This window comes from Cygnus atratus, chromosome 1 (genome assembly GCF_013377495.2).
Source record: "Cygnus atratus isolate AKBS03 ecotype Queensland, Australia chromosome 1, CAtr_DNAZoo_HiC_assembly, whole genome shotgun sequence".
NCBI lineage: Eukaryota > Metazoa > Chordata > Aves > Anseriformes > Anatidae > Cygnus > Cygnus atratus.
This window is the reverse complement of record NC_066362.1, coordinates 13,440,894-13,466,197: the sequence shown is the minus strand read 5'-3', so window position 1 is coordinate 13,466,197 and position 25,304 is coordinate 13,440,894. Positions and strand designations below refer to the sequence as shown.

At 38.8% G+C, this 25,304-nt stretch overlaps 1 protein-coding gene across 1 annotated transcript in view; it reads left to right on the top strand.

The window, feature by feature from the left end:
- Nucleotides 1-25,304, top strand: part of RELN (reelin) — a 296,816-nt gene that overhangs the window by 196,698 nt on the left and 74,814 nt on the right. The window contains exons 17-24 of the mRNA XM_035549571.1: nt 1,067-1,133; nt 2,068-2,301; nt 2,902-3,063; nt 7,194-7,430; nt 12,793-12,985; nt 15,609-15,721; nt 21,604-21,741; nt 22,320-22,506. Coding sequence (XP_035405464.1) covers nt 1,067-1,133; nt 2,068-2,301; nt 2,902-3,063; nt 7,194-7,430; nt 12,793-12,985; nt 15,609-15,721; nt 21,604-21,741; nt 22,320-22,506 — 1,331 coding nt within the window. The remainder of the gene's footprint in view (nt 1-1,066; nt 1,134-2,067; nt 2,302-2,901; nt 3,064-7,193; nt 7,431-12,792; nt 12,986-15,608; nt 15,722-21,603; nt 21,742-22,319; nt 22,507-25,304) is intronic.

Here is a 25,304-nt window from a genome sequence, read left to right as displayed (position 1 = left end):
GTATTCATAAAGCTTTTTTTTATTGTGAATTACATCATTACATCTTTAACCCTTCTACTTTTACCACCCCCTCAAAGAGACCTCAAAGCAAACAAATAAATCAAACAGACAGAACAGAAATTTTGCACCCTGAAAAGTGAGAAAATCTGGAAATTGCATAAAGTCTGATAGGGAGTTAATTACAGGGAGTGATTAACGGATTTATGGAGTGTCTGCCAGGGAGTACTGACACACAGCTATGACGGGCAGCATCAAAAAACTAAGGGAAAGAATAAGCATTGGTTGTTACAGATGATTTTGAATTGGTAGTTATTTGGGTGATTTTCCAAAAGTCACTGTGCAAGTGATAACTCCAATGGTCATTATTCAACTGAAAGGGTAGCACTGTTCAGGACTAAGGCCAGTTTATCACATTGCATTGAAAGGACGTTGCCCTCAAGTTGCTCTTTTGGGCTATACTCAGATTAATGCATTTCTTCACTGTGAGGTACAGATTATACAGAGATTTGCTAATCTTTCCATCTTTCCTATTTTTCACAAAATATCAACGCTGTTGATTAGGAGTCATCAGAGGAAGATGAAATAAAAGAGTAAAAAAGTCTGGAATGTTTCTGAGTACATATTATTTGGAATTTTATTCCATTTGAAAGAATCGGTGAAAGTGCATGATATTTCATAGTTACTTAAGATATATCATAGCAGATGAAGAAAAAGGCAAGAAAATGGCCAATACCTAGCAGTTTATTGGACGTTGCTCACGATCTTAGAAAAATCAGGTATCTGATTTAGATCACTAGCGCCTCTAGCAACAGACAGACATTACCCTTTAAATACTAAATTATCCCAGACTATCCTTGACAGAGAGAAAAAACTCCATTACTCAGTTCTACAGAAAGATACAATCAAATGCACTTTATTCTTTTTCAGACCTCTTTCAGATAGTGGGATTAGCTGAAATCCAATACCAATAAACACAATACCTGTATGACAATACTTTATTGTATTTGTTATATTCTTTTTGTCACATAACATAACCCTTCATTTAACTAATTTCTTTTCTTTGCAGTTTATATTGGTCCATCCTGCCTCAAATTCTGCTCAGGTCGAGGACAGTGTACTAGAAATGGCTGCAAGTAAGAGCTATAATTCACTACTTGTATTCAATTTTTGTCATATATTTCACTTGATGGTCTGAAAGTTGAAGTGATTTCCATTTCAGTCCTTGCTTTTTGAGATGACTAAATATAAAACCAGCATAGCCCCCAGAATGCATAAAACTCACTTGAGAGCTAAATATCAATCTTTCTAAACAGCAGCATACTTAATAATTTTAAAAATAATTTTATTTTGGCAGAGAGTCTAAGTTCCAGTTCACCTTAAAATGTGCTACAGAGCCCATTGGAATGTCAGTGATGCATGCTTTATACTGTTTTTAGAAGTGATTTGGGACTGTATCACTTTTATATTAAATTTCAGGGAAGAATCACGATTTTCGTAGTTCTAATATCCCATAGCCCCATAGACCTCAACGACAGAAGGTCAGCACTCCATTTTTTTCCTGAAAGTCTGGCTTTTAAAAAGTGTTTCAGCCTTAAAACTAAAATCAATAAACACTTTCAAAACTATGGTGTCACTATTTTTAGGTGTTGCAGAGAACGTGATCCACAGGGCGTTCTGTCCTGTTACACAGTTGCTTGTAATTACATCTGACATGCTATAGATAAAACTATTTGACATATGGACAATTGTAAATTACGTCTGCAGTATTTTTGTTACAAAAATTAATAGAAACATCGCTACATGTTAAGTGTAGATTTTGGGAGGCTGGTTAATAACTATATTTTTTTAAGTGGAAAAGTCAGTACTAGCTAAAAGAAAGGTATTGATTATACAGTACAGGTCTAGAGAGGTTCTTGGTCCTTAGATTTGAGAGGGACTTTGTAGGTATCATCTACTCTTGAGAGATTTCAGGCATGTTCTAGTCTGCTAGAAGACCAGAAGACGAGAGAAGATGGGCTCAATGTAAGGAAGGCACTAACTACTCTATTCAATCTCCCTCATCCCTAGGTGTGACCCTGGCTTTTCAGGGCCCGCATGTGAGATGGCATCGCAGACCTTCCCCATGTTCATCTCGGAGAGCTTCGTCAGCTCCCGCCTCTCCTCCTACCACAATTTTTACTCTATCCGTGGAGCCGAGGTCAGCTTTGGCTGCGGGGTCCTGGCCAGTGGCAAGGCGCTGGTCTTCAACAAGGACGGGAGGCGCCAGCTCATCACCTCCTTCCTCGACAGCTCCCAGTCCAGGTGAGAGCAAAAGAGCAGCAATGCAATGTATGGGAACAGGGGAATTACGCTGTGACAGGAACCCCTCCTCTTTCATATAACCTTGTGTGCTGGTCATTTTAGCAAGAAGAAAAGTTTTTTTTAAACCCTTTGTCCCATAGTTTATTTCCAGCTCATAGCTATACAGCCTTGTGTTTTTTTTTTCCCTGCTTTGTAAACAGCAGAGCCCAAAATAGACTGGAGGGAAGTTATTGTACAGTGAGACTGGAAAATATGAAATGTTAATATCAAACCTGAGTGTCAAAGCCAAGTGCTTATTAATTATTTATAAGGCTGTGTTTATTTGACAGCTTGTGGCAGCTGATTAGATCAATTCACTGTCTCTCCCTCCCTTTCAGAGCCTAATAAATAATTAAATGCTGTACTGATTGGCATTTTTTAAACATATGTGCCACATTGCATTACTTGATAGTAAAAACAAATCGCACACACAAAGGCCCATAAATGATATTTATCAAAATTTGTCTAAATTGAGAAGATCATAAAATGACCTGGTTAGGGAAAAAAAAAAAAAAAAGATGTGTATGGTATCCTAGAAATATGTGTGTAATTCTGCTGCAGGTTCCTGCAGTTCACGCTACGCCTAGGAAGCAAGTCTGTGCTGAGCACATGCAAAGCGCCCGACCAGCCTGGCGAAGGAGTGCTGCTGCACTACTCCTATGACAACGGCATTACATGGAAACTATTGGAGCACTATTCATACCTGAACTATCATGAGCCAAGGTATATGCATGAATGTTATGAAGAGTGTTATCTACATGCATTTAATGCTGGTCATGGTCACTGCAATGCTGAGAGTGAAGGCATCTGCCCAAACATGGGCACGCGGTGCAGGAGAAGAGTGAAGATCTTTTGTTGCACACTGGAAATTATTATTCTCCCTGCAGCTGTTCTGGGCACTTCTCATTTATGCCTGCCTTTATAAACAATGAATGCATGGATTTGGCAGCATCCAAGGCTTAGTTGACATGACAGGACAAGAAATATGGGATGAGGGGGAAGAAATACAGTTGTGGGAAATAGGGGTATGTCTCAACCCATGGAGGCAGCCACTTGTAAAGAAAAATTAACATAAATTATTTGTAGCTTTGAAGCCATAGATACCTTCACTAAAGCATCCTCTGGGATTAGGAGTCTGCAGGCAGCATAGGACAGCGGAGATGAAATGCGACTGTGAGGGTCTCTCTAGGTCAGTGGGGAAATTGCTCCAGCTCCCATTATGAAAGGGATTACATGACTGTGCCTGTGCCAGTGGGTTGGACACGGTGCCCTGGGAGGACGTGACAGTGTCTGCTCCTGGGAATCACACAGATCACAAAGAAGCCAAACAAAGAGATCATCTCATCTAACAGCACTTGCATATGTCACCAGGTTAGAGGGGGATGAATGGGACATACGTAGAGAAGAATGTAGTATCTCCCATTACATTTGAGAGACCACCCACCAGCTGTTGTAAAGCATGTTTTAAATCAGGAGTCTCCATAAGCACGCCTCTATTGCAAGCCCAGAACCACCCGGGCTGGCTCTGTGCAAACTCACCCAAACCTGGAAGCAGCCACCCCCAGCAGCAAAACCGATAAATCCTGATGAAATAAGATGCTCTGCGAGGGGGCACACAAGAGGCAGAGCTAAAAGTGGCATCACAGGTCCCTCCCCACCGCTCTGATCCTGCTCAAGGGCAGTTTTGTACCAGATATTGCCAAAAAGGGCTATCTTCATCTTGTTAATAACTCAATCAGACAGAACATGATTAAGAATATTCTAAAGGGGAAAAAGAAAAAATAATACTAATAGTAACTTCTAACATTACATGTATTTCCTGAGAGCAATAAGAAATATTCAAAAATCTGAGGGGAATGGCTATATTTGGTAAAAGTATACAGTATGTGGGCTTTAATTTCTGAAGTTTTACGTGTTACTGAAGGAAAGATTCTACAACCTTATACACTCATAAAACCTTCTTCAAAATATCTTTTCCCGTCCTTTATTATAGTCACATATATATTTTATATGGCCCTGTTTCTAATTCTTAGATTCAGGATTAGAGCTGTAAGAATTATATTTCCCTAAAGGTTTTTAATATATAGCACTATTAATTTTTTATAACAAAAAAGAAAATACACTTTCTGGTGACTGATTTTAATGGAGTTTAAGATATAAATGTAGCAAATTATATTAGTGCCAGAGATTTCTTTTGCTCTTTGAATTAAGTGTGAAACACTTAATTTCTTGAGTTCTGACGGGGCAAAGAGCTAAGCACAACATACACAGGTTAGAAAGGTTTGCTGTGGGGTACATATACTCCATTCTGAGTAAAGAGAAAAATGACAGGCATACAAACCTGAAGATAATGCTGGCAATAATTATGATGAAGAACATGAAGAAAACTTCACCTTTTTGTATTGTGTTGTGTAAAAATATTAGCAATTTTGGTAACATAGATGGACTGCTACAAAGTTTGGCAATCAATCTGTATCCAGAAATTTAATTAATCTTCAGTCATACAAAAAATAATTACACATTTAATGTTCTGCTGAAAAGGTGCATTTAATCTGCTAACATTTGACAGCTGCATTTTTCTTCTGAGCAGAACAGCGGTGGCTTTTCAATATTAGGTATGCGCATAGCTTGAAAGAATGAGATCAGAGCAAAGGTCTCCCAGCTGGTTTTTAAGAAATCTAATGGTAGCTGGTAATGTTAGTAAGAACACTTTTCTTCTCTGCAGCAGAAAAGTCATTAACAAGGATCCCCCTCCCTCTCCATCTATCTCCAGCAAATCAAAGTCAGACAGGAGAAGCTGTTATAGCTGGAGATGCAGTCAGGTTCTGCATACTAACATACGTGGTTTACACCAGCATTTTTAGATTGTTTCCTTAACCCCTGGGATAAGAAATTTATTTTAACAAGCATTTAATATTTAACATCCAATAGGTATATCAATGATGTATATCGATTTAGGATTTTCTGTAAATTACTGTCAGTGAGAATCGGTGTCCATGTGGGTGAGCTTGTGAGGGTTAAGAGTGAAAGGGAAGTTGTTGGCATCAAAGACAGCCACTAAGAGAGAAATGTGCCCAGGATTATAACAGAGCGTCAGCTCGTACAAGTGCCAACTGCTTCCTGGCATACGCTGGATGCACTGTTCCTGCTGGCTGGGGTACCAGCTTTCCTCAGGTTTGTCCTACTGGCCCATGAAAGGCAAAAACATCAGCTCTTTTAGCATCAGTAGCACTTTAGTGTCATTTGTGCCTTTGAAAATTGGCCTGAAAAGTTGTAGAGTTGCTGCTTATTAGGGGATCTTTGGCAGGCAGAAAGGTTGGTCTTGTGGTTTATTCATGTGCCAGAAAGTAACACAGTTTGGTCTTTCTTTAGCAGGGTATGAAGTAGTTCAAGCGTCTGTTTATTTGAGTAGCAAAAGAAATGTATCCGCCATTCATCCATCATGTGCACTGCTGGTCCCTTGCCACCGGGACGTGGCAGCATCTTCTCTGGCTGTCCCCCAGCACTGCTCCCTTCAGACTACAGCTGGCAGAAAGCAGCTCCTAGAAATGCCAGTCAGGACATTTTGAGTGCTTCCCACTTGATTAGCCAAGAAGTTTGTTTTTTCTTGCTAATTGATTTAACATGTTCTTATTTAAAATAAGAAAAAAGGGGTACTATAAATTTACTTTTTACAAGCACAGTTTAGCAAGTCATTTTTAAGAGAGTGGTTTTGCACCGCGAGCACTGAAGGGACAGACTTTCATACGCACAGAACAAAACATTACAACAGGCAGCTTAGAAAGCCTTAAGTCTGAAAAAAAACCTTGGTGCTAAGGTATAAAATTATGTTTCCAGTTTACCTGATTTGTCATTTTACCCAAATTTCCTCCAAGATAGAAAGAAAAATATCGACTACATGATGAGTTTGCCAAAACCTCTTTTGCCAGCATGTAATTGCTCACCGATGGAGACAAATGTCCCTCTTGCCATTTTGTTTCACAGCCCACGTGCGTTGCATGGGGCATTCTGGTCCTGGTGATTTATGGAGCTTTCAAGAAAGTGTCGTTTCTGTAGCAATTAATGCGTGCTCCCTGCTGCTGTGTACGATAATTGCTCCTGGAAATTAGATATTACTCTTAATTTTCTTTGCAGTTTATCAATTATAGGTGTGTTGACATAGCTGCCATGACAAATCAGGTGACCTTGCATACCAGAAGAGCCTGGGACTCACCTCCAGTAGCATCTTTATGCAACCACACAAGAAACGTATGCCATAAGCCTACACATGATCACACTGACAAGATGAGCCTTTTCCACTTGAATGTGACCATTTACAGGGGTGGGTTCTTCTAGGACAAGAAAAACACAGGCATAATAACATCAGCGCTGTGCAGAAACAAACACAGATGTAAAGAAGATGCATTTTTTCAGGTCAGGATAAAATCCACTGTGTTTGAAAAGGTGGAGGCAGAACTTGTAAATCCCTGGTAGCTGATCATCCCTTTGCCAGCCTAAGCCCCTCACCTGCAACTGGGCTTCTGCTGGAGGCATTCAGGTTTCTTCTGGCAAGGAGGTGCCACTTCAACATTTGCAGAGAGCTCCAAAGTACAAGCAAAAAATTACAAAATTGGTGGAAATTCTTTTCTGTGGCTTTTCCACATGGCTGTCTATCAGCACCTATTGCCAAGAGAATTAATAATTCCCCTGTCCCTGTCACTGGTGGAAGCTATACCAGTAGAAGCCGAGGTTTCTGTGGGCTGAATTTATCCTTGGATTTTTAGGGTTAGTAAGAAAAACTAACAAAAAATATATCCCCATGGAATTAGCACAAACAGTGTCAGTTTCAATAATAATTTTGGTTTGTTTTCCAGAATAATTTCAGTGGAGCTGCCGGAAGATGCAAGACAGATTGGCATTCAGTTCAGATGGTGGCAACCATACCACTCTTCTCAGGGTGAAGATGTGTGGGCGATCGACGAAATCATCATGACCTCTGTGCTTTTCAATAGCATTAGTCTGGATTTCACCAACCTAGTTGAAGTCACGCAGTCTCTGGGATTCTACCTAGGGAATGTTCAGCCCTACTGTGGTCATGACTGGACTCTTTGGTGAGAAACACATAGTCATTTCTGTTCTAATTTTGTTTTCTTTGTCTGTTCATCCTACTAAGAACCAAGTGATCTCTGCAAATGAGTCTTGTTGGCAGTTATTCAGAGTAATTGTGTCTCATCCGCACATTATGGTCAAAACTACAGTCACTGATCTAATTCCAATTAGATGTAACTATTTACACCTCATTGGCCAGAGATTTATGTTTGGTGGGAACTGTGAATGTAGCATTCTTTTCCCATAAAATTTTAAAGAATCTCCCAATAGAAACAATTTGGAAAATTTCTGTAATCACCACTTAAAATCCAGTCAGATTAACATGGGTATAGAGGTTGTATAGTACCCAAATATTTTCTAAGTGAAGTTCATATCTATTTATATGACAATTATGTTACACTTAAAAAAAGGAAAGGCAACAGAAGGTTGGTAGAATAGTGTTAGCCATTAGTAGTTATTTTGCCTGTTGTTATACCCATTTAGTCTTTTACACTGCAGTCAGCATTAACACACATATTGCAATGATACCCAAAATGCACTGTGCATTTAGGAAAAAAAAAAAAAAAAAAAAAAGCAAGCAAACATCACAAAGCAGTAAGTATATTTCTTTAAAGGCCAGAAAAAAAAAATCGGTGAAAAATGTGGAAAATAAAATTATGTTAGGATTGTTTAAGAAGATTTTTTTTAGGAAATTATTAATTTGTTCCAAAAATATAAAATTCTGAAGTACATAATTGTAACATTTAGAATTAACAAGGTAAGCTCAAGTTAATTTCTATGTTTTGATTAAAACCAGATAACAGTTTTATGCTAGTCTGATCAACATGTAAACCCACTATAGCTTTAATTGGCATAGGTATATTTATTTGGTGAAATTACCATCACAGTAATTATAAGAAACCACAAGAAAAAATATATATTTTTTAATTCTATGAAAATATTAATAATTTTAGCATCCCCACGGACACTCAGAGAAACACCATTGGAATTTTATTAACAAGTACCTCTGAGCAATCTGATTTGACTTTCTGATCATCTGTCAAACTAAAAGGAGTTGGTTTAGCGGTAGGAACAACACAGAGCGCTTTCTAGCAGTGATAATGAGGCAGCAGAAGCACCATTAACCACTTTAATAAGGACAAGGAAGGTACTTGCTGCTCATTAAAATGAAACAACATGTTAGGGCTCAAACTGTTTGCATCTTCTTCATCAAAGAGTTGGAATGAAAGCCCTTTAATGACATTGTTTTCCCTCTGTTCTTGTAAAGCTAGTTTGTTGGGGGGGGGTGGGGGGGTGCAGGCTATTTAAGATAGTGGAAGTTCCTGTTTTCCTCCTCTGAATTTAAATTAGAATCAAAATAGTAAACATGAAGTTAAATTCTCTATGCCATATATTAACTAGGATTTGCAGTGCTCGGTCGTGGTGGAAATGTTGAACTTTCCATGCATCAAATAAAGTGAAGCGTTTGTAAGACTCCTTTACTATGTATGTATAAGTATTTTTCATCATCCCTGGAAGACAAGTACTCTATCCTTCACTGACCTTGCTTCTCTCAAGGGAAATTTTTAAACTTATACAAAGTCTGTACAAATGGATGCTAGTTAAATTAATTATTGTTGGCTTTTCCCAGCTGTGAGTCCATTTGGTTCTCATTTTCTAACTCATGACTTTCTATGAGAAGAGCCTGCAGTAGCACTGACACCATCCTCTTGAGAAAAGTCTGACAACTGCTTTTTCATTAGTGGAACTATGGTAAATACGCTATAAATCATTCTACAGTGTGTCATCCTGAGGCCCGTTTTCACTGGATTGCCTTTAATTGTCTATTAGGTCTTCGTTTCTGCCTCAAAATTTGTAAACCTGAAATATTTATGCTTAAAATTTGGGAAAAGTCTATGAGAGTTATTTTTGTTGAAGAGGAAGGTTGTTCTTTTCAGTATCTGGTTTCATATAGAAAAGAGGGGTTTTGTTGATAACTATGTGTTTTAAGCAAAGGTGATTTTTAAGTGTTTTATAATGATCTGTAACTGGTGCAGTCACTTGATTGTAATTGTCAACATTTGGTTTGACATTGGTTCTAACAGCAAGTGTATTGTGTATACTGAAAGGACTCCTGAACACTCTTAAATGAAGTGTTTGATGATGTACATTAACTCATCACTTCTCCAAAATGCTCATACACAGGCCATGTTTTGACCCAAATGCTTCTGGAGTGTTACAGAATATTTACAGCCACTTGCTGAAATACATCCACCTACTGATAAAAGCACTAAAGCTTTTTTATTAGTACTATTTTTATTTATTTATTTATTCACCTGGATGCAAATAAAACAGCACAATATAAGAAAAATAAACTGTCTTCAGTCAGGCTATGGTATTATGATTGAACTTGATGGAGCAGACAACAGAGTGTCCCATTGCCTCTTAAGCAGTCTGGGGAAAGATTGTAAATCTGGCTCATAATAAACTACCCTTATGGGGCAATACAATACAGCTGCCCTACATCAGCTTGACAGTTTGCCTGTGTTTATAAAATGTTTTGTCTTTTAGTTTAATTATTATTCTGTAACATGCAGAATGTTTCTTTCAGTTAATCAGCTTAATTAGAATATATTAATACATTTAGGAATTATCTAATGAAGTAGGTATGATGTGATATAAAAAGACAAAAACTTCTGCCTTTGATAGAAGCAGAGCTGGGGCCAGGATGAGTGTTTGGGATCTGGCTGTCATGTCAATATTCTCAGTCAATGCAGCTTTACAAAATCAGGTGCATCCATGTGGCCTTTCAGTATTCCTGAAAGTACCAGCCTTGAAAATGTGGTAACTCTGGGAATCCCAGAGCAGTTTAGAGAAGTGCAGACTGGCTGACATTCACTGTGATATCATTCCCAGAAGTACCAATTAGTTGGCAGTGCTTGGAGGGAGAGCGATTGTTCTGAGGGCACCTATGGGTATTCTGTTCCTGAGCCTCCACAGGTCTAATTATATACGCGCTAGAAACCAATTTACAACTACATATTTATACAAAAACGTGGCTTTTGCATTCTCAATTCCTGAAGATTTTTGCTAATTATTTTTATGCCAGGGACATTATTCTGTCTTGTACAAAACCCAGAAATGTATTTCAGCTGCATGATTCCTACAACAAACAAGAAAACATTTGGTATTCCAGCAGAAAAGCCTACCCCTAACCACAGGAGAGCTGAAGAGCAAAGAAGTGGCAAGTAAGGTGGAAGACCCACCTTTAATGCTACCTTTGTTCAGCTGGAGGCAATTTGTGGATGATAAAGGACTTTCTGAACCCATAATGTGATTTCCTTCTGTGAAAAGAGCTCCTCGTGGAACATCACAGATTGTCTTCATCTCCTCACTAGCTTCCATTTTCACATTTCTTTAATATTTATTTTAAACAGCTGTTTTGACTTTAATGCTTACTTAATGTACTGTGTACAATATGGCTAACTTATTAGGTTAAAATGAACACCAAACTTAAAAGGGTCTAATCATGATCTGAATTTCCTCTAGGAAAAAAAAATTGGTGTTTAAGATTTTTTTTCTTCTAATTTTATGGCAGTATTACCATATAGAAGGAATTTTTGTGGAAACAAAGACAAAATGAAAACTAATTCTTTCCACCTAGGCTAAGTACTACTCCTTTGCTTTTCACTTTGGGGAAGACAGCTTCCAAGCAGACCCTTTATCAAACTGTTTAGTTTCAACTCCTTTATTCTGTTCAGCCAAGCTCCAGGTAACTGCTTTGTTATCAAAACATATTAGTTTTTTACATTTGCAATGCCAAATCATTATCCAAATCGCTGTTACATATAGCTTTCAGCTAATGACACTGCACACAGCTGATACCTGAAAAGCATGGTTGTTGTACTGGCACAGATTTCTCAAGGCAGCTTCTGTAAAACCCAGATTTCCCACTTCAGCCACAAAGTTCCAAGTTGCATTGTAGAAATTAACAGCAAGTCAGCATTAATTTTTAAATTTGTCATAGTTGTCATTTTGAAAAATAAAAGATAAAGTTGGAAGAAAAAGGAACTCAGGCATTATCCAAACAAAATTTTCTGAGACACATTCAGTTCTAACAATAAAGCCACAACTGCAGGTTGCCAGCTGGAACACTGATGAACATGCATTATATCCTCTGCTCAATTTAAAATTACCCATCCCGTTGAGAAGAAAAACACTGACAACACTGATGGAAAGAGCAGGCAGTTGAGATACAGTTTTCCAAGGCAATTTATTGTCTTCCAGTCCAGCTGTCCATTACAGTACCCCAGCAGAGAAGGGCTGGTAAATATCCTCAGTCAGTTCACAGTGCTGATCAATGTAGAAGGCACCTTCACGTGGTGTTATGGGGTGGATCAAGGAAAAGCAAGGTTAGAGAGAAAACAGGACCCTGGATCTTAAGCTTGTACCAAGTAAACCAATCTAAGTAAAGGAGACACTATTTTCATTCTATGAGAACCTTCTTAAAAGTATTCTCTTTTGGAAGATAGTGTACAGGATTTAAAGTTTAAATCATTATTACTTCCTCCTAATACATCCATGCATTTGATTCTTTTTTCCTTTTCAACAGTATATAGGATAAAAATGCATTTAAATTAAAATATCCTTATAATTTCAAACTATGTATTGTGTTACCATACACATGATAACTGGGTACCTTGTATCATGTATGTATGAGGCTTGGTGCATTCCAAGCATTACTAATGACAAAATTATCATCTCCAGTTCACTGGGCAATGTGTTATAACTCTTATATCCTGCAGAAAAGAAGCAGAAGATAGGTGACATTCATTGTGAAATAGTCAAAAGTCAGTGAATGCATTGCAAATAATATCAACTGAAAATCAATGGAATGAAAAGTCTATGTAATAAGAATATTTTAAACTAAATTCAGTGTATCTTTGCTGTCCAGTATTTGAATGAAATTACAGCTGTTACTGTGAAATGACCTTGGGCAATGGACACTCCTGGGAATGAACTTCCTTTTTGTTTTGTTTTGGTGGTGGTGGTGTTTTGTGTGTTTTTGTTTGTTTGTTTGTTTTTGTTGTTGTTGTTGTTTTCTGTATGTTATCCTTTGCTTGATCCTAATTTGATCTTTCATGCAAAGAGTATACAGTAAGAACTAACAATAATGCAGTGTTTCACACTCTGGGATACATCAAGGCTTTCCTGGTAATTTACAGAAGTACCAACTGAAAGATCTTTCTGTATATTGTCATATCCCATGTGCCAATCTCCAGAACAAAGAAAGAAGTAACACTGTATTTAATGCATAACCATTCCTAATATTCCCTTCTGAATTATTTTGGAGATGGATTCTTATTCTTTCCTTACGTCTCTCAGTTTTACAGGAGATTCAAAGCTAGCTTCTAGCATGCGCTACGTGGAGACCCAGTCTATGCAGATTGGAGCTTCATATATGATACAGTTCAACTTGGTGATGGGCTGCAGCCAGAAGTTTACTCCTCATATGGACAACCAGGTGAAACTGGAGTACTCCACCAATCATGGCCTCACGTGGCATCTTGTTCAGGAGGTAAGGCCAGTAGCAAGACCTTTGTCTTCCACAAATTCTGCTTATACAAAGATCATCTGAAATATACTCGTGGCATTGGTCAAAGGAGGATGTTTTCCTCGTTCCCATTTCTATAAAGAAACCTTCAGCTGGAGTCAGTCAAAATGACTAATAGAAGTGTTTAAATTGTTATTCATGATATTTGGAAGAGAAGAATCTGAAAGTCTGAAACACAAAATAGTGACAGGAATGGAGCAAGTCTAAGGAAAGAATTGGGGCACTAGACAGAGCTACAGAATAATGGCTGTGATCTTTCCTGTGCTATTGCTTTGCTTTTCAAAGTAAAATGCATCTACTGTTTCCTGGAATTTAAACGGACATAAATTCTTTCTGCCTTTGTGCTCAGCCATTTCATGAATGGAAAGCACTTTCCTTCAGGGGATTGTAATGTAGAGCCTTTCATCTCCTATCCTTGGTTCAAACACAGTCCACGGCAGCAATGACCAACAGTTTCCCCCATCGCTGGTGGAAGCGCAAATAGCAGAGTTCACTGCTATTTCCCCGTGTGGCTCAGCCCCGTCTCAGCACAAATGTGAATAGCACATTTGGCCGTGATTTCTGCTTTTGTTTTCCATCTTAGATGGCAAGCTGGAGTTTCCCTGACTTCAGTGTGAACTAACAAACATCTATCAGCTGCCTCTGGGCAAGTTTAGAGGATGTCAGGGAACCGGTCCTGATGTCTCGTCAGTGGCAGTCCTGTGCGTTCACAAAGACATTTGACCGTCCAGTCCAACAGCTTTTATGAGCAATGAAAACATTTTCCTGCTTCACTTGCCCTGTTGTGTTTTGCCACATTTACTTCGGTGGGCAGAGTAGAGAAGTGGCAATAACTGACGTTTTAAACTTTGCAAATTAAAGTAATGCTTTCTTACCTTAAATGGAATTCAGATGAAGGCTGTAAATACTGTATTTTAAATGTTTTTCATGTCTTCTATACCTAGCAGGCATCACCATAGTGTCCAAGAATAGTTCTTATGGGTTTTGTCTTTGCCATCAATGAAAGATCAGTTCCCTTCAGATTTTAGCACTCCTTTCCTGTCTCAGTGGAGCTGTGTTCAGAGAAAAGGACTTGCAGCCAAATCCTTTTCCTCATACCACCCATGTTGCTCTGATAAAAGAGTAATAAAGGAGGCTATTTGTAGTATGCTTCAAAGATGTAATCTGGCCAATACACAAAACACTAATTAATTAAAATATTTGAAAGTTTTGTTTGTTTTACACGCACTGATCAGATCCTATTTTATAAGATCTTTTATGGGAGATGAATCAACGAAAAATGTTTGAAAATTGCTGGAAAGGAAACTAATCCTTTAGAAAATCTACTGAAAAAAAATAAAAAAAAACAACCCATCAGCAACTAAAACAGAATAAGACACCAAATCTTCATTTAACATTCTAAGATATTTGAGCAATATTTTTCTCCGTGAAATAATAATTTATTCTGCTCTTTTTTATATTTCACTACATAAATATTCCTAATTGCTTTAACTACCATAAAGTATGATTGCCTTATTATTAGTTTCATAGCAGTCAAAGTATGCTATTTGCATAGGAAAGTGTCTCTCCCAAAGGTCTCCCTTGTGTCCAACAGCCCTCAAAGGTATGAGCACAGCAATAAACACCAAAAGGCTGTGGGAGATTTGGAGGTGGTCTGGAGGCAGCTATGCTGTGACAGCAGTAGCAGAATGGATTCTTTAAATGGGTAGCCAGAGTAACACACAAGTTGTTAGAAACATTCAAATGTTTTACTAATACCTCATCAAAGCCACACTACAAATTTTGAGGTTCTGTTCTGGCAATATATAGATGAATAAACGGAATATTGCAGAAAAACAGAGTAACAAGGGAAGAGCAGGTCTAGAAAATGGTATGGACCTGGAATAATGGACTGTGTTCATATTTAATATATATATTAAAAAAAAAATCAGATTTTCTGAAAAGAAGAAAGAAAATTTTGGGAACAGACTTCTCCGGGAATCTTGAGTTACATACAGAAAGAGATCATTGAAGCAGAAAGTGGGAATTCGCACCACTTTCTGTAGGTATCAAAGCTGATACAGCTGCAGAGCATGGTAAGGGTCTTTAGATGCACCTTCAGTAAACTGCAGTTTGGGTGCCAAAGTTAGATGCTCTTGGGTGACTCTGGCAATTCTTCCTGCTCCCATTGAAGAGGGAGGGAGTGGGGTCCCCAGGCAAAGCTTCACAAGTACATCTCTAATATGACCAGTAGACCAATTTTGTAGACTTATACATAGTAGATTTGTAGACTTATTCCGTAGTCAGTGCTAGATGCTGGGGTGAAAATAGTAAAAAAAATGAACTAGATACCCTCATGGAAGAAACATTACTAGTAACTGATACTAAACATACACCTCTAAATGAGTAATATAGTTTTCTCCTATCCTAAATTGTACTACTGATAGCTTTCTGAGAAATTTTCCTGGAGCACCCCAGGATTTTTCTGCTTCTGGGTCTTTCACATCTGGATGCAGGCAAGCTTCTAGTTCAGTGAAAGTTTAACCATTGCTTCTGCTCCTAACTCTACCTCAACATTAAACCTGATATTGAAATGTTTTATTTCAAGGAATGTCTTCCAAGTATGCCAAGCTGCCAGGAGTTTACATCAGCAAGTATTTACCACTCCAGCGAATTTACCCAGTGGAGGAGAATCACTGTCCTTCTACCACAGAAGACTTGGTGAGTATTCTCCTTTCTTTCTTTCTTCTTCTTTCCTTTTTTTTTATTTATTTTTTTTATTTTTCTGTGTGTGTGTGTGTGTGTGTGCAGATAGTTCATCTACGTTTACATTACTATTACAAAGATCAAGTCCCATGTAGACCATATTCAAGCTACTGGGTGGGTTGCTGGGGTACAAGGGCTGACTCAACCACAGGTATTTAACATAAAATGCCTTCCTCACATAACTGGAGTGAAATGTTGCTGAAGTCACCAGAAACTATTGTTTAGGATTGTTTTTAATGTATACTGTGACTCTTCTAATAAAGTTCAGATCTTTTCAAAAATAGTGCCGCTTGTCTGTAAATGGGTCACTGGAGGAAAGGCTTATTTGGATTGTTAATTTTCATTCTGAACATTCCTTATTGTTTACATGTCCAGACCAAAGCCTTGTATAAACAATAACTAATGATTCATTTCTGGGAATTTTTTACCTCGTGTTTCTTTTTATAGCATCTCTTCAAAAAGAGCATTTTCTTTTGAAAAAAAAATATATATATAATCAGAAAGTCTTGTCCTATTCATCTTAGTGTAATCAAACCTTTTTTGCCCACTATACATTTTAATTTATTTAACTAGATTATTTCTTCCATTATTTATTTTAAAGGCTTTATTATAATATACAAATATAAGGTGGTTGTTGTAAATCTCACTAATCTTCAACCTCTTCCTGCATTTGAGAATCAAGTTATTCCAATTAGTTACTCGTTGCTTCAGTTCCACCTATATGCATCCCAACAACTGCAATGAGAACTTGCACAGTTTGTCATTGTGCTTTCCTGTCTGTTACCATTTTTCTGCACTTTCCACAGCCTCAAAACAACCAGCAATGATAACTTCCTCCAAAATACTTACCATAGTTACAGTAAAACCTATATGCAGAATTTCATGTTTCCAGGCAAAACATCAGGGACAAAAAATGAGTCTTTAAAGAATGTCAGGTCAGATAATACCAAAGACACATATTATTCTATGATTACAATGTACTAAATCTTACCTGCTGTTGTGTACCATCACCTGTAAAATCTGTGGATGTTAGGAGTGTTTAAAAGTGCCTAGAATTATTCTGGTTGTATTCCAACGTAGGCTGCTATTTTAAAATTTATTTATAAGACATATACTCTACTCAAAGTTATTATTATACTCTGTATAGTTGATGTTAATACCAATGTTGTGGACCTTTTTTTTTTCCTTAAGATCCAACAATTTTCCTCAGCATATGAGGTGACAGAAGCAAATAATTTCATTTTAATTTAGGAGATTGTAGGGAAAAATTATGGTGAAATAATAGCCAGGTTACCATTTTATGCTCTGCACAAATCATAAATATGTCATGCTCTATCTTGTATCTGAAGGGATTCCTGTCTGTTATAAGAGTTTTGTTTGTAATTAAGGTACAAATTACCACTGAACATTACTTTGCTCTTCAGAAAACACATTTTCAGTACAACTGTTGGGTGAAGAGGAAGAACAGCTGCATATTCCCCACCAAGAGTAACCTGATACACAAAGCTGATTGCCACCTCTCTCGCTCTCACCCTCCTTGTCACCAGCAAGGCTCTGTCCGTCCTTGGGGTTGAGACTGGGAGGGTAACTTCTTGCATTTTTGAAGCGCACTTACTAACAAAGGGCAAGTTTCTGCCTTTATGAGCCTTATGTGATGGTCAGAGTCCCTCTGGCACATGGCTTTGGGGCTCTCCCTTTCCCTCCCCTCCTCTCTGCTTCCCTCCTCTCCTCTTCTCTCCTCTCTCCTCTCCATATCTACCCAAGGACTATGGCTTGAGATCTCAATAGTCCCAATGTGGCTATTGGTGGCCTCAGTATGCCCTCACACCCCTGCACAGCCCTGCTACAATTTCCTGAAGTTTCATCCCTGCATGCAGAGCTCTTTGCTGAGGGTTTGCACCTTCAGTGCATCGGTAGCATCAGGCTGCATTACTGTGCTCATGCAGCCAGAAAATTGCTCTTAACAGTACCTATTTCTGTTGTAAAACTTTCTGGGCCTGATGGTATTTTTGCACATCTGTCAATGTTCTGCATCTGGCGTGCATGAGTTTCCAAGGTCCCCGTGTTATCCAAAATTTGGTGCATTAGGAAATCTGCAACTGTGAGAGTTGTATTAGAGAAATGAAATGTATGCACCTGCTCTCTGAAATTGTATTGTACTTGAACTGAATATTTCTAACACTGATGAAAATTAATTTCAGTTTTATGGAAGACATTTACATATGAACAGGCCTTAATGAGATACAAGCAGCTGTCAGTTGCTGACTTCATAAACAAATCAACACCTAATGACTGAATGAGAGTTTCAGGATAATTGGGTAAATGTAATTATGGTAACTGAGAAGGTAGCAAATGTAATTGTATCAGCTACAAATTTGCATTGGATCTTTAGATTTTTTAATATCAGGAGAGAAGACAATGATTTTACTTAAATCACATATCTGAAAAATTTTATAATAGAAAGAACATTGTTTCACTTGCAAGACAGCTGGGACTCACCACAGTTTCCTTTTGCTTATCTAAAAAGTCGCACAACGACAGTGACTTCTATTTGACATAAATCTGACTTAGAAAAAATGTCATCAGAAAGCCAAAGTATCTTCCAGTTGCATTTTAGCCATATAGAAAATAGATGGGAAGAAATATGAGGAATTGGAGAGGTTAATTTTGCTTGTAATAAAATGCTTTCGTAACTCCTCAATATATGCTTCCTATTTGAAAAGCTGTCCAAATAGTGACTGCCCAGAAAACCAGTATTTTATCACTGAGAATGCAGCTGACAGGCAGCTCCTTATTCTCTTTCATTAATTAATGTGGCTTTTTTAAACCGTTGATAACCATTTTTAACAGCATAATCCTCTTAAGCTGTTGTTACCTTGAGGTGATGAGCAGCTTTGGAAAGCTTTCAGAAGCAGCAAGCAGGACGGGCTTTCCAGAGGCATTGCTTTTGCCATGGAGATCTCAGCTCATGGCGTGTTCCCCTTTGCCCAGAGGGGAGCTGCTGCTGCTTGCAGCCCCACAATGGCCTGCAGGCCTCGCCTTCCTGCCAGGCCCCCACCACCACCATCCATTTCAGGGACACGGGATTCGTAACAGCAAAGGTCTCTCTGGGGGAGACCTCTCTTTGTTTGTAGCTAATACCCCCTGCCCGCTCAAAGTGTTTTTACCCGTGGGTCAGTTCTCCCCGCTGGCTGTGTAGGGTGGCTGTGAGCCTGGCACCCAACAGCCGGCCATGACACACCCACTCAGCAGTTTTGCAGCCAGCAGTGGCTTGTAAAATGGTGTCGATGCCATGCCAAGCAGCACCAGGAACTATGCTCAGAGCACACTGTCTCTTGTTTTGGGGTAAGGGGCTTGCCCAAATTGCCCCCATGTCACTCTAAATACCCCCATGTCACTGAAAGTACCCCTGGGCCTGCAGGGTTGTGCTCCCCACACATCCCTAACAAAAACCAAGGGAGCCAAGGCTCCCATTCCCTTCACAGACAACATGACACTATTTTACTGTGCTAGGAGGTCTTTTTAATTTTTTTTTCTTTATATGCCTTAAAACCTTTCTTTGGTTTCAGTATTGTTATTTTCCTCAGTGCACACCAGAGTTAACGCTGGCTACCAGCACACTTTCCAGAGTGTAATCTCTGTCAGGGCCCACTGAGGTTCTGTTGATGCACTGTGGTGAACATGAGCAACACCACCACAGAGACGTGCTGGATTCAGAGCACTCAGGAAATAAACAGTAAATAATTGTGGTGAATATTTACTTTCTGTTGTGCCTATTGCACGCTTAAGAAGTCCTTAGTGGGCACATTACTGCCATTGTGCACTTTTAATGGATAATTCATAGCTCTTGTAATGTAACCCATCAATACATTGTATCCTGAGGGAGTATTTAATCCGCAGATCTGCCCCTGAAGATTAGCTTTACATGCTGTAAAAATGCTTACAGTATTTTCAATATCAAGCAAATACTTAAAACAGAAAACAAAGGTCATTTCGATTAAAAATCAAGCCTTTGGGCAGCTTCACTTGTTTTTAAAAGAAGTTGTTTTTTAAAGAAATTCATATATTTGAATTCTAAAAATTTCTCCAGGCATGTATTAATCTAATTTTGTATTTTTCTAGTGTGTGACTGGCTGTGTGACTCCTGTGCAATACTGTCCGTTTTAGTTGCCCAGACCTCCTATATCTATTTCATTTTCATACATGTGAGCAGGTGGCTCAGCCAAATTTACAATATTCATCTTAACAGATCTTATTCTGCATAAATTCCAGAGGGGAGTAGGAGGATTTTTTTTTCTTAAATTAGAATAACAGCATTATCTCCCATGCCATCCACAGCTGTATGTCTCAGGAGCAAGCTTGGACAGAATCTCCTACTTCTTTTAGGAACTTCCTGCTTCTCCTCCTTAGCCTGCCCTGTTGGGCAGAGACCATCCCAGCTTTATGCTTGATTTTCTCTTCACTGTTGTCAGCCTTGCTTTCCCTGTCCATCCCCTCCACAGCTCTACAGTCATGCTACACTGACCACCTCTTTTTTTATCCAGACCCACCATGCAGTCAGCACAGCTCCTGTTACTCCATCAAAACAATTTCCCATTTTTATTTCACTTCACATGCAATACTTTCTCTCATTCTCACCGTGGGCCCAGCCACTTTTGTATGAGCATGGATCAGATGGTGCCCAGCCCACCAGCTGCCTAGCATCCCTGTGCTTGGGAGCTGCCACTGGCCAATATCTGCAACCCATCAGATTTGCACTAGTTGGCAGCAGAGCTCAGAAAGGCTTGATGGTGACAGGAATTACTTTTCTGATGAATTGGTTTCTTCCCTGGCCTTAGTTTTTGATTGTGGAGGGTGTCTGGCAGGGTTTGGCTAGCAGGAGACACTCAGTTTGGAAAATGTCTATATTACATTGGATACAACCTCCTAGAGGGTCAGCTCCAAGTACTATTTTAATTCTTAATATTACTTGACCCCATTATAATAAAGAAAAATAAAGCTGTTGAAGAAAAACAATTTAACTAGAAAGGAGAAACCACAGCAAGGTTTTCTTCTTGAACAATGTGACAAATATCCAGAGCTTTGTTACATGTAGGCATGTAATCTAATCCAGCAATTCCCCAGCTCCAGCCACTGCACACCTTGGGTGTTACAGATTTTATTTGAGTAGTTGGCCAAGAGCAGGCTATTTGCAACGTGGCAACCAATAGGTGCTTTGAAACAGAATCTTTCTCAAAATCTGATGATCGTAACATCACCAATGATATGTCGACATAATCTTCTTTAGTATCATCTTGACAAAAATAAATTTCTGTATGCAATAAAAAACAGACAACTTTATGGTATAAGTCAGTATTCAACACAGAGAGATGCTTAAACTCAAGAAGTTTAATTTCAAAGCATAAATTTTAATAATAAATATCAGATTAAACTTTTTAACACAATTTATACCTTAACTGTGAGCAAAAATATAAAAATCAAAGTTACACTCTGGGTCCAGCTTTCTGCATTCTTTCACCCTCACAGAATGGCAATGAATAAAAATCTGGTAATATTCATTGATAGATTTATCTTAAAATAATGTGGCCATTAAGTATAAAGTCTCTGTAGCACCTCTGCAGATTTCCTCAGAAATATCATTATTAACTGCAAAGTCCATTATCTGCTGCACCGTGAGTTACATCATACAGAAGGGTCATTTACAAGAATCTGTCTTTGGTTATTCCAGTGCCAGGCTGGACAGTGATTGTGATATCAACTTTTATTTTTTATGGTTGATTTTTTTTTCCTACAGTTTTGTAAAGCATCCAAATTAAAGCATTGTTATTGGTTTTAAGGTCCAGTGCTACACGTTTCCGCTGGAGTCAGTGCTACTACACAGCACAGGATGAGTGGGCCTTAGACAACATCTACATTGGACAGCAGTGTCCCAACATGTGCAGTGGACACGGCTGGTGCGACCACGGTGTTTGCAGGTACAAAGCATTTCAAATTCAACAAGCTATTGGTCTCCTGATACTTAGGTATTCTGTTATTTTGTATACTATTTTTTTCTGTTTTCTCTTAAATATATTAAAAAAAAAAGTGAGAGTTAAACCATTAAAGCAATATTAAAAGCTGCTTGCTCCACATCTCTCTGCCCAAGAGCCCATACCTTTGGGAGATCCGTGCAGTGGAGGAGCTTTCAGTGGCATGGGGCTGCCCAGCTATAGGTGTCCTGGTGAACCAGTTCACAGCTGGAGCTGTTACGCTGCGTCAGACTGTCCCCAGGAACTGACTCAGCACTACTTTGCAGATGCTGTCAGACAGCTGCAATGTCAAGGGAACAGGGTGCTGCCTGCCAGCTTCAAGCTCTCTGGACACTGAAGGGTTTTTTTTTAGAAATAAAATATAGCTTATTTCCAGTTATCCAGCTATTCCAGCTTGTTTCCCGGATCCAAAATTCCAATTCTAGAATGATAGACTTTTTCACATGTAATTTTAGAAGGTCTTAAGTAACTGTGAGCATTAAATAAGGTCTTTAAAAGCTTGTTATGCTTATGCTTCCTTCTAGGTGTGACTTGGGGTTTCAGGGTACTGAATGTCAGCCTGAAAATCCCCTTCCTTCAACTATCATGTCTGATTTTGAGAACCCAGATGGCCTGAAGACAGAGTGGCAGGAAGTTATTGGGGGAGAGATTGTAAAGCCTGAAGAAGGCTGTGGGGTCATCTCATCTGGCTCCTCACTCTACTTCAACAAGGTACCAACAAGGAATGGGAGACTGAGAAAGGCGTGTAGTAATGTAGGTTTGAAAGGAACATGATGGGGTTATATGACAAAGAAAAGGAAGGTGGCAGAAAGCTCTGAGCAGCATGAGAAGTGCATTAAACAGCACAGCTGTTCTCTGCAGGTAAAAAAACAAAGCAATCAAAAGAGATAGGGGGTGATGTGCATTATGTATCCAAGAAATCCCTCCTGTAATGGAAGGAAGTAAATTGCCAGTGTGCTGGGAAGTGCATACATTAATATCATCTTAATTGGGCATTTTCTGTTTTGAGACTCAGCTTTTTCTCAGCAAGCCCCAACTCCCATTTGTCTCTGTTCTGTAATGTTCTGGGAGAGGCACCAGAAAAGGTTGGATTTCAGGGAGCACAAAGAGCTTACTTTGAGGTCAAAGGACCAAAACTAGTGAAAAAGCAACCCCTCCAGACTTTTAGAAAGTGCCTGGTTAGCCTGTAGGAGAATATTCTGTTGTATGACTTGGAAGTTTTGCAGATAAAAGTAATATACCAAGAATAAGATATAGGGAGATCTGCTAATTAATAGCAATTATAACTAAAATGAAAAGAGATCTTTATGATCCGGTGTAAGATTATGGGTTGTAATCACAGATTTATTTTTCATTGTTGCTCCTCAATTCTAATTCTGTTGGGTTGGGTTGTGTGGTTTTTGTTTTGTTTTTTTGTTTTGTTTTGTTTTGTTGTTGTTGTTCTTAATTGAAAGGAAGGGTATAAAATGCAGATACATGCTTCTCTTTTAAGGGTTTGATCAAACTGCCACTGCTGTCATGAGAACCGGATTAGTCCCAGAAGAATAAACCAATATGCAATGCTATGTAATCATATGTTGTTTACCTCATTATAAAAATCTAAATCATCAAATAATTTTCAGCACTCCTGCATAGTCTCACATCCAGCTCCCCTGGAAATGCAGCTCTGTGCTGAAAATTTCATAATAGACCAATCAGTATAACTAGCTAATTGTGATAATTGGATTTTTTTATATAATTGTCTTCTCTGTTAGATGTTTTTCCTTCTGGCTCAGTTCCTTATGCCAAGTTTCTCAAAGTAGTTTGCTAAATTAGAATTAACCTGCTATGATCTTTCTTCTGATTTTTGCTAAGGAGGAGTGAAAATCTCATTTAGAAATTCTTGGCTTCTTTCTATTGATCTCTACGGGTTAGGTTATCATTCATTTCTTGAGTAGTAGCAGTCTCTGTGCCATCAGCTGAAGGTGGCTTATTTAATTTCTGTTTAGATCTTTTTCAAGGTGTCTAGTGGCCATGGTGATAAACATTACAAAAATTATTTTTGTAGTTGCCCAACAGTTCTGTATTATTTGGGAGCTTGCATTCAGAGGCTCTATTTCTTTGCAGTTGCTGAAATAGCTACTTTCTATTTGAATGTCTAATGTTTACTGCCATAATCAATCACTACTACCAGAATTATTGTTGGCTTTGTTCTGCCAACCCTCTATCTTTTGTTTTCCAATTCATTTTAATCAACTGTAGGTGTGTTGGAATATAGAGAGCTCTTTCAATTAGCCCCTGCAATTCCTTTGAGGCTTTATGTAACTCATGCCCTTTCTCAATTAACCTGGTTCTGTGGTTAAGCCTTTGGCAGGCAGAGCCAATTTGGGATAGGGATGGTGTGTAGACATGGAAAAAGTGTTCAGAATAGTTTTACACCCAGATCTCAATCAGTCAGCTGGGACATATCTGCCCATGGGACACAAATGGTGTTGACATCTTTATTATCCATAGAATAATGGAATTATTTAGGTTGGAAAAGACTCCTAAGATCATCTAGTCTGATTTGATTAAGACAACTTCAAATTCTTGTTGGTCTCACAAAGAAAAAAGTTTGCAAAAGTGAACTCCCAAGATATTACCAGTGTCATGGCACAGTGCCCTGGACCAGTATTAGCCATGCAGGGCTGCACTGGGAAGCTTGGATGAGCTGCATCCAAGACTGAGCCCATCTCATTCTCATGGCACCATTCAAGCACCAGCTGGGAACCAGCTCTTAAGTTCTGTTACTTATGTCCAGCTAGATCCATGACACTGGTTTATCTCAGACTTGAAAATTGTCAGGAGGATCATGGATGTATGAGTGAGAGACAGGGAAAATGTAAATTCTGCTTAAAATTAATCATTGTTTTTACAATTTAGCCCAAGTTTATCTTTTTAATCCCTTTTTGTGCTTGGACAGGAATCTGTGATTTTTAGGTAATCAGAGCCAGTAGGCATGTTGCCAATCCTGCTGCATTTTGGGAGGTGTTCTCACTGTTAATGTAGATGAATCCAGGTTGCAGCCAGTTTTAATGAACGCAGGAATATCATACCCATGTCCCCTCTCCAGCTGCGCATATTTGGCTTTGCCCTGCCTGTAGCAGCTTGTGGCAGCACATCACTGTGCTTGTGGAGGGCTTTGCCAGGCATGGGGCGTGCAGGTCACCTTTACAGGGACAATGCTCTCACCCTTCATTCTGTCTCACCGCAGACAGGTTTATAACATGTATCATAATTGTTCAAGCCTGTTGCTGTGCAAGCCCACAAGCTCAGCCTCAAGCAAGGAGGGTGGAAGGGGCAGGAGAGAATTCCAGTTATAGTAAAAGGTCCTTACACATTAAGGCTTCTTTTAGCTGAACATGCTCTGTCTTCTTTTTGCCAGCAAGCACAGAGTGACCACCTTAACCGCAGCATAGGTGTCTAAGAGCTGTTTCTTGCTAGAACTCAAAAACGTCCTCGGGAATACTGTTCACTACATTTTATAAGGC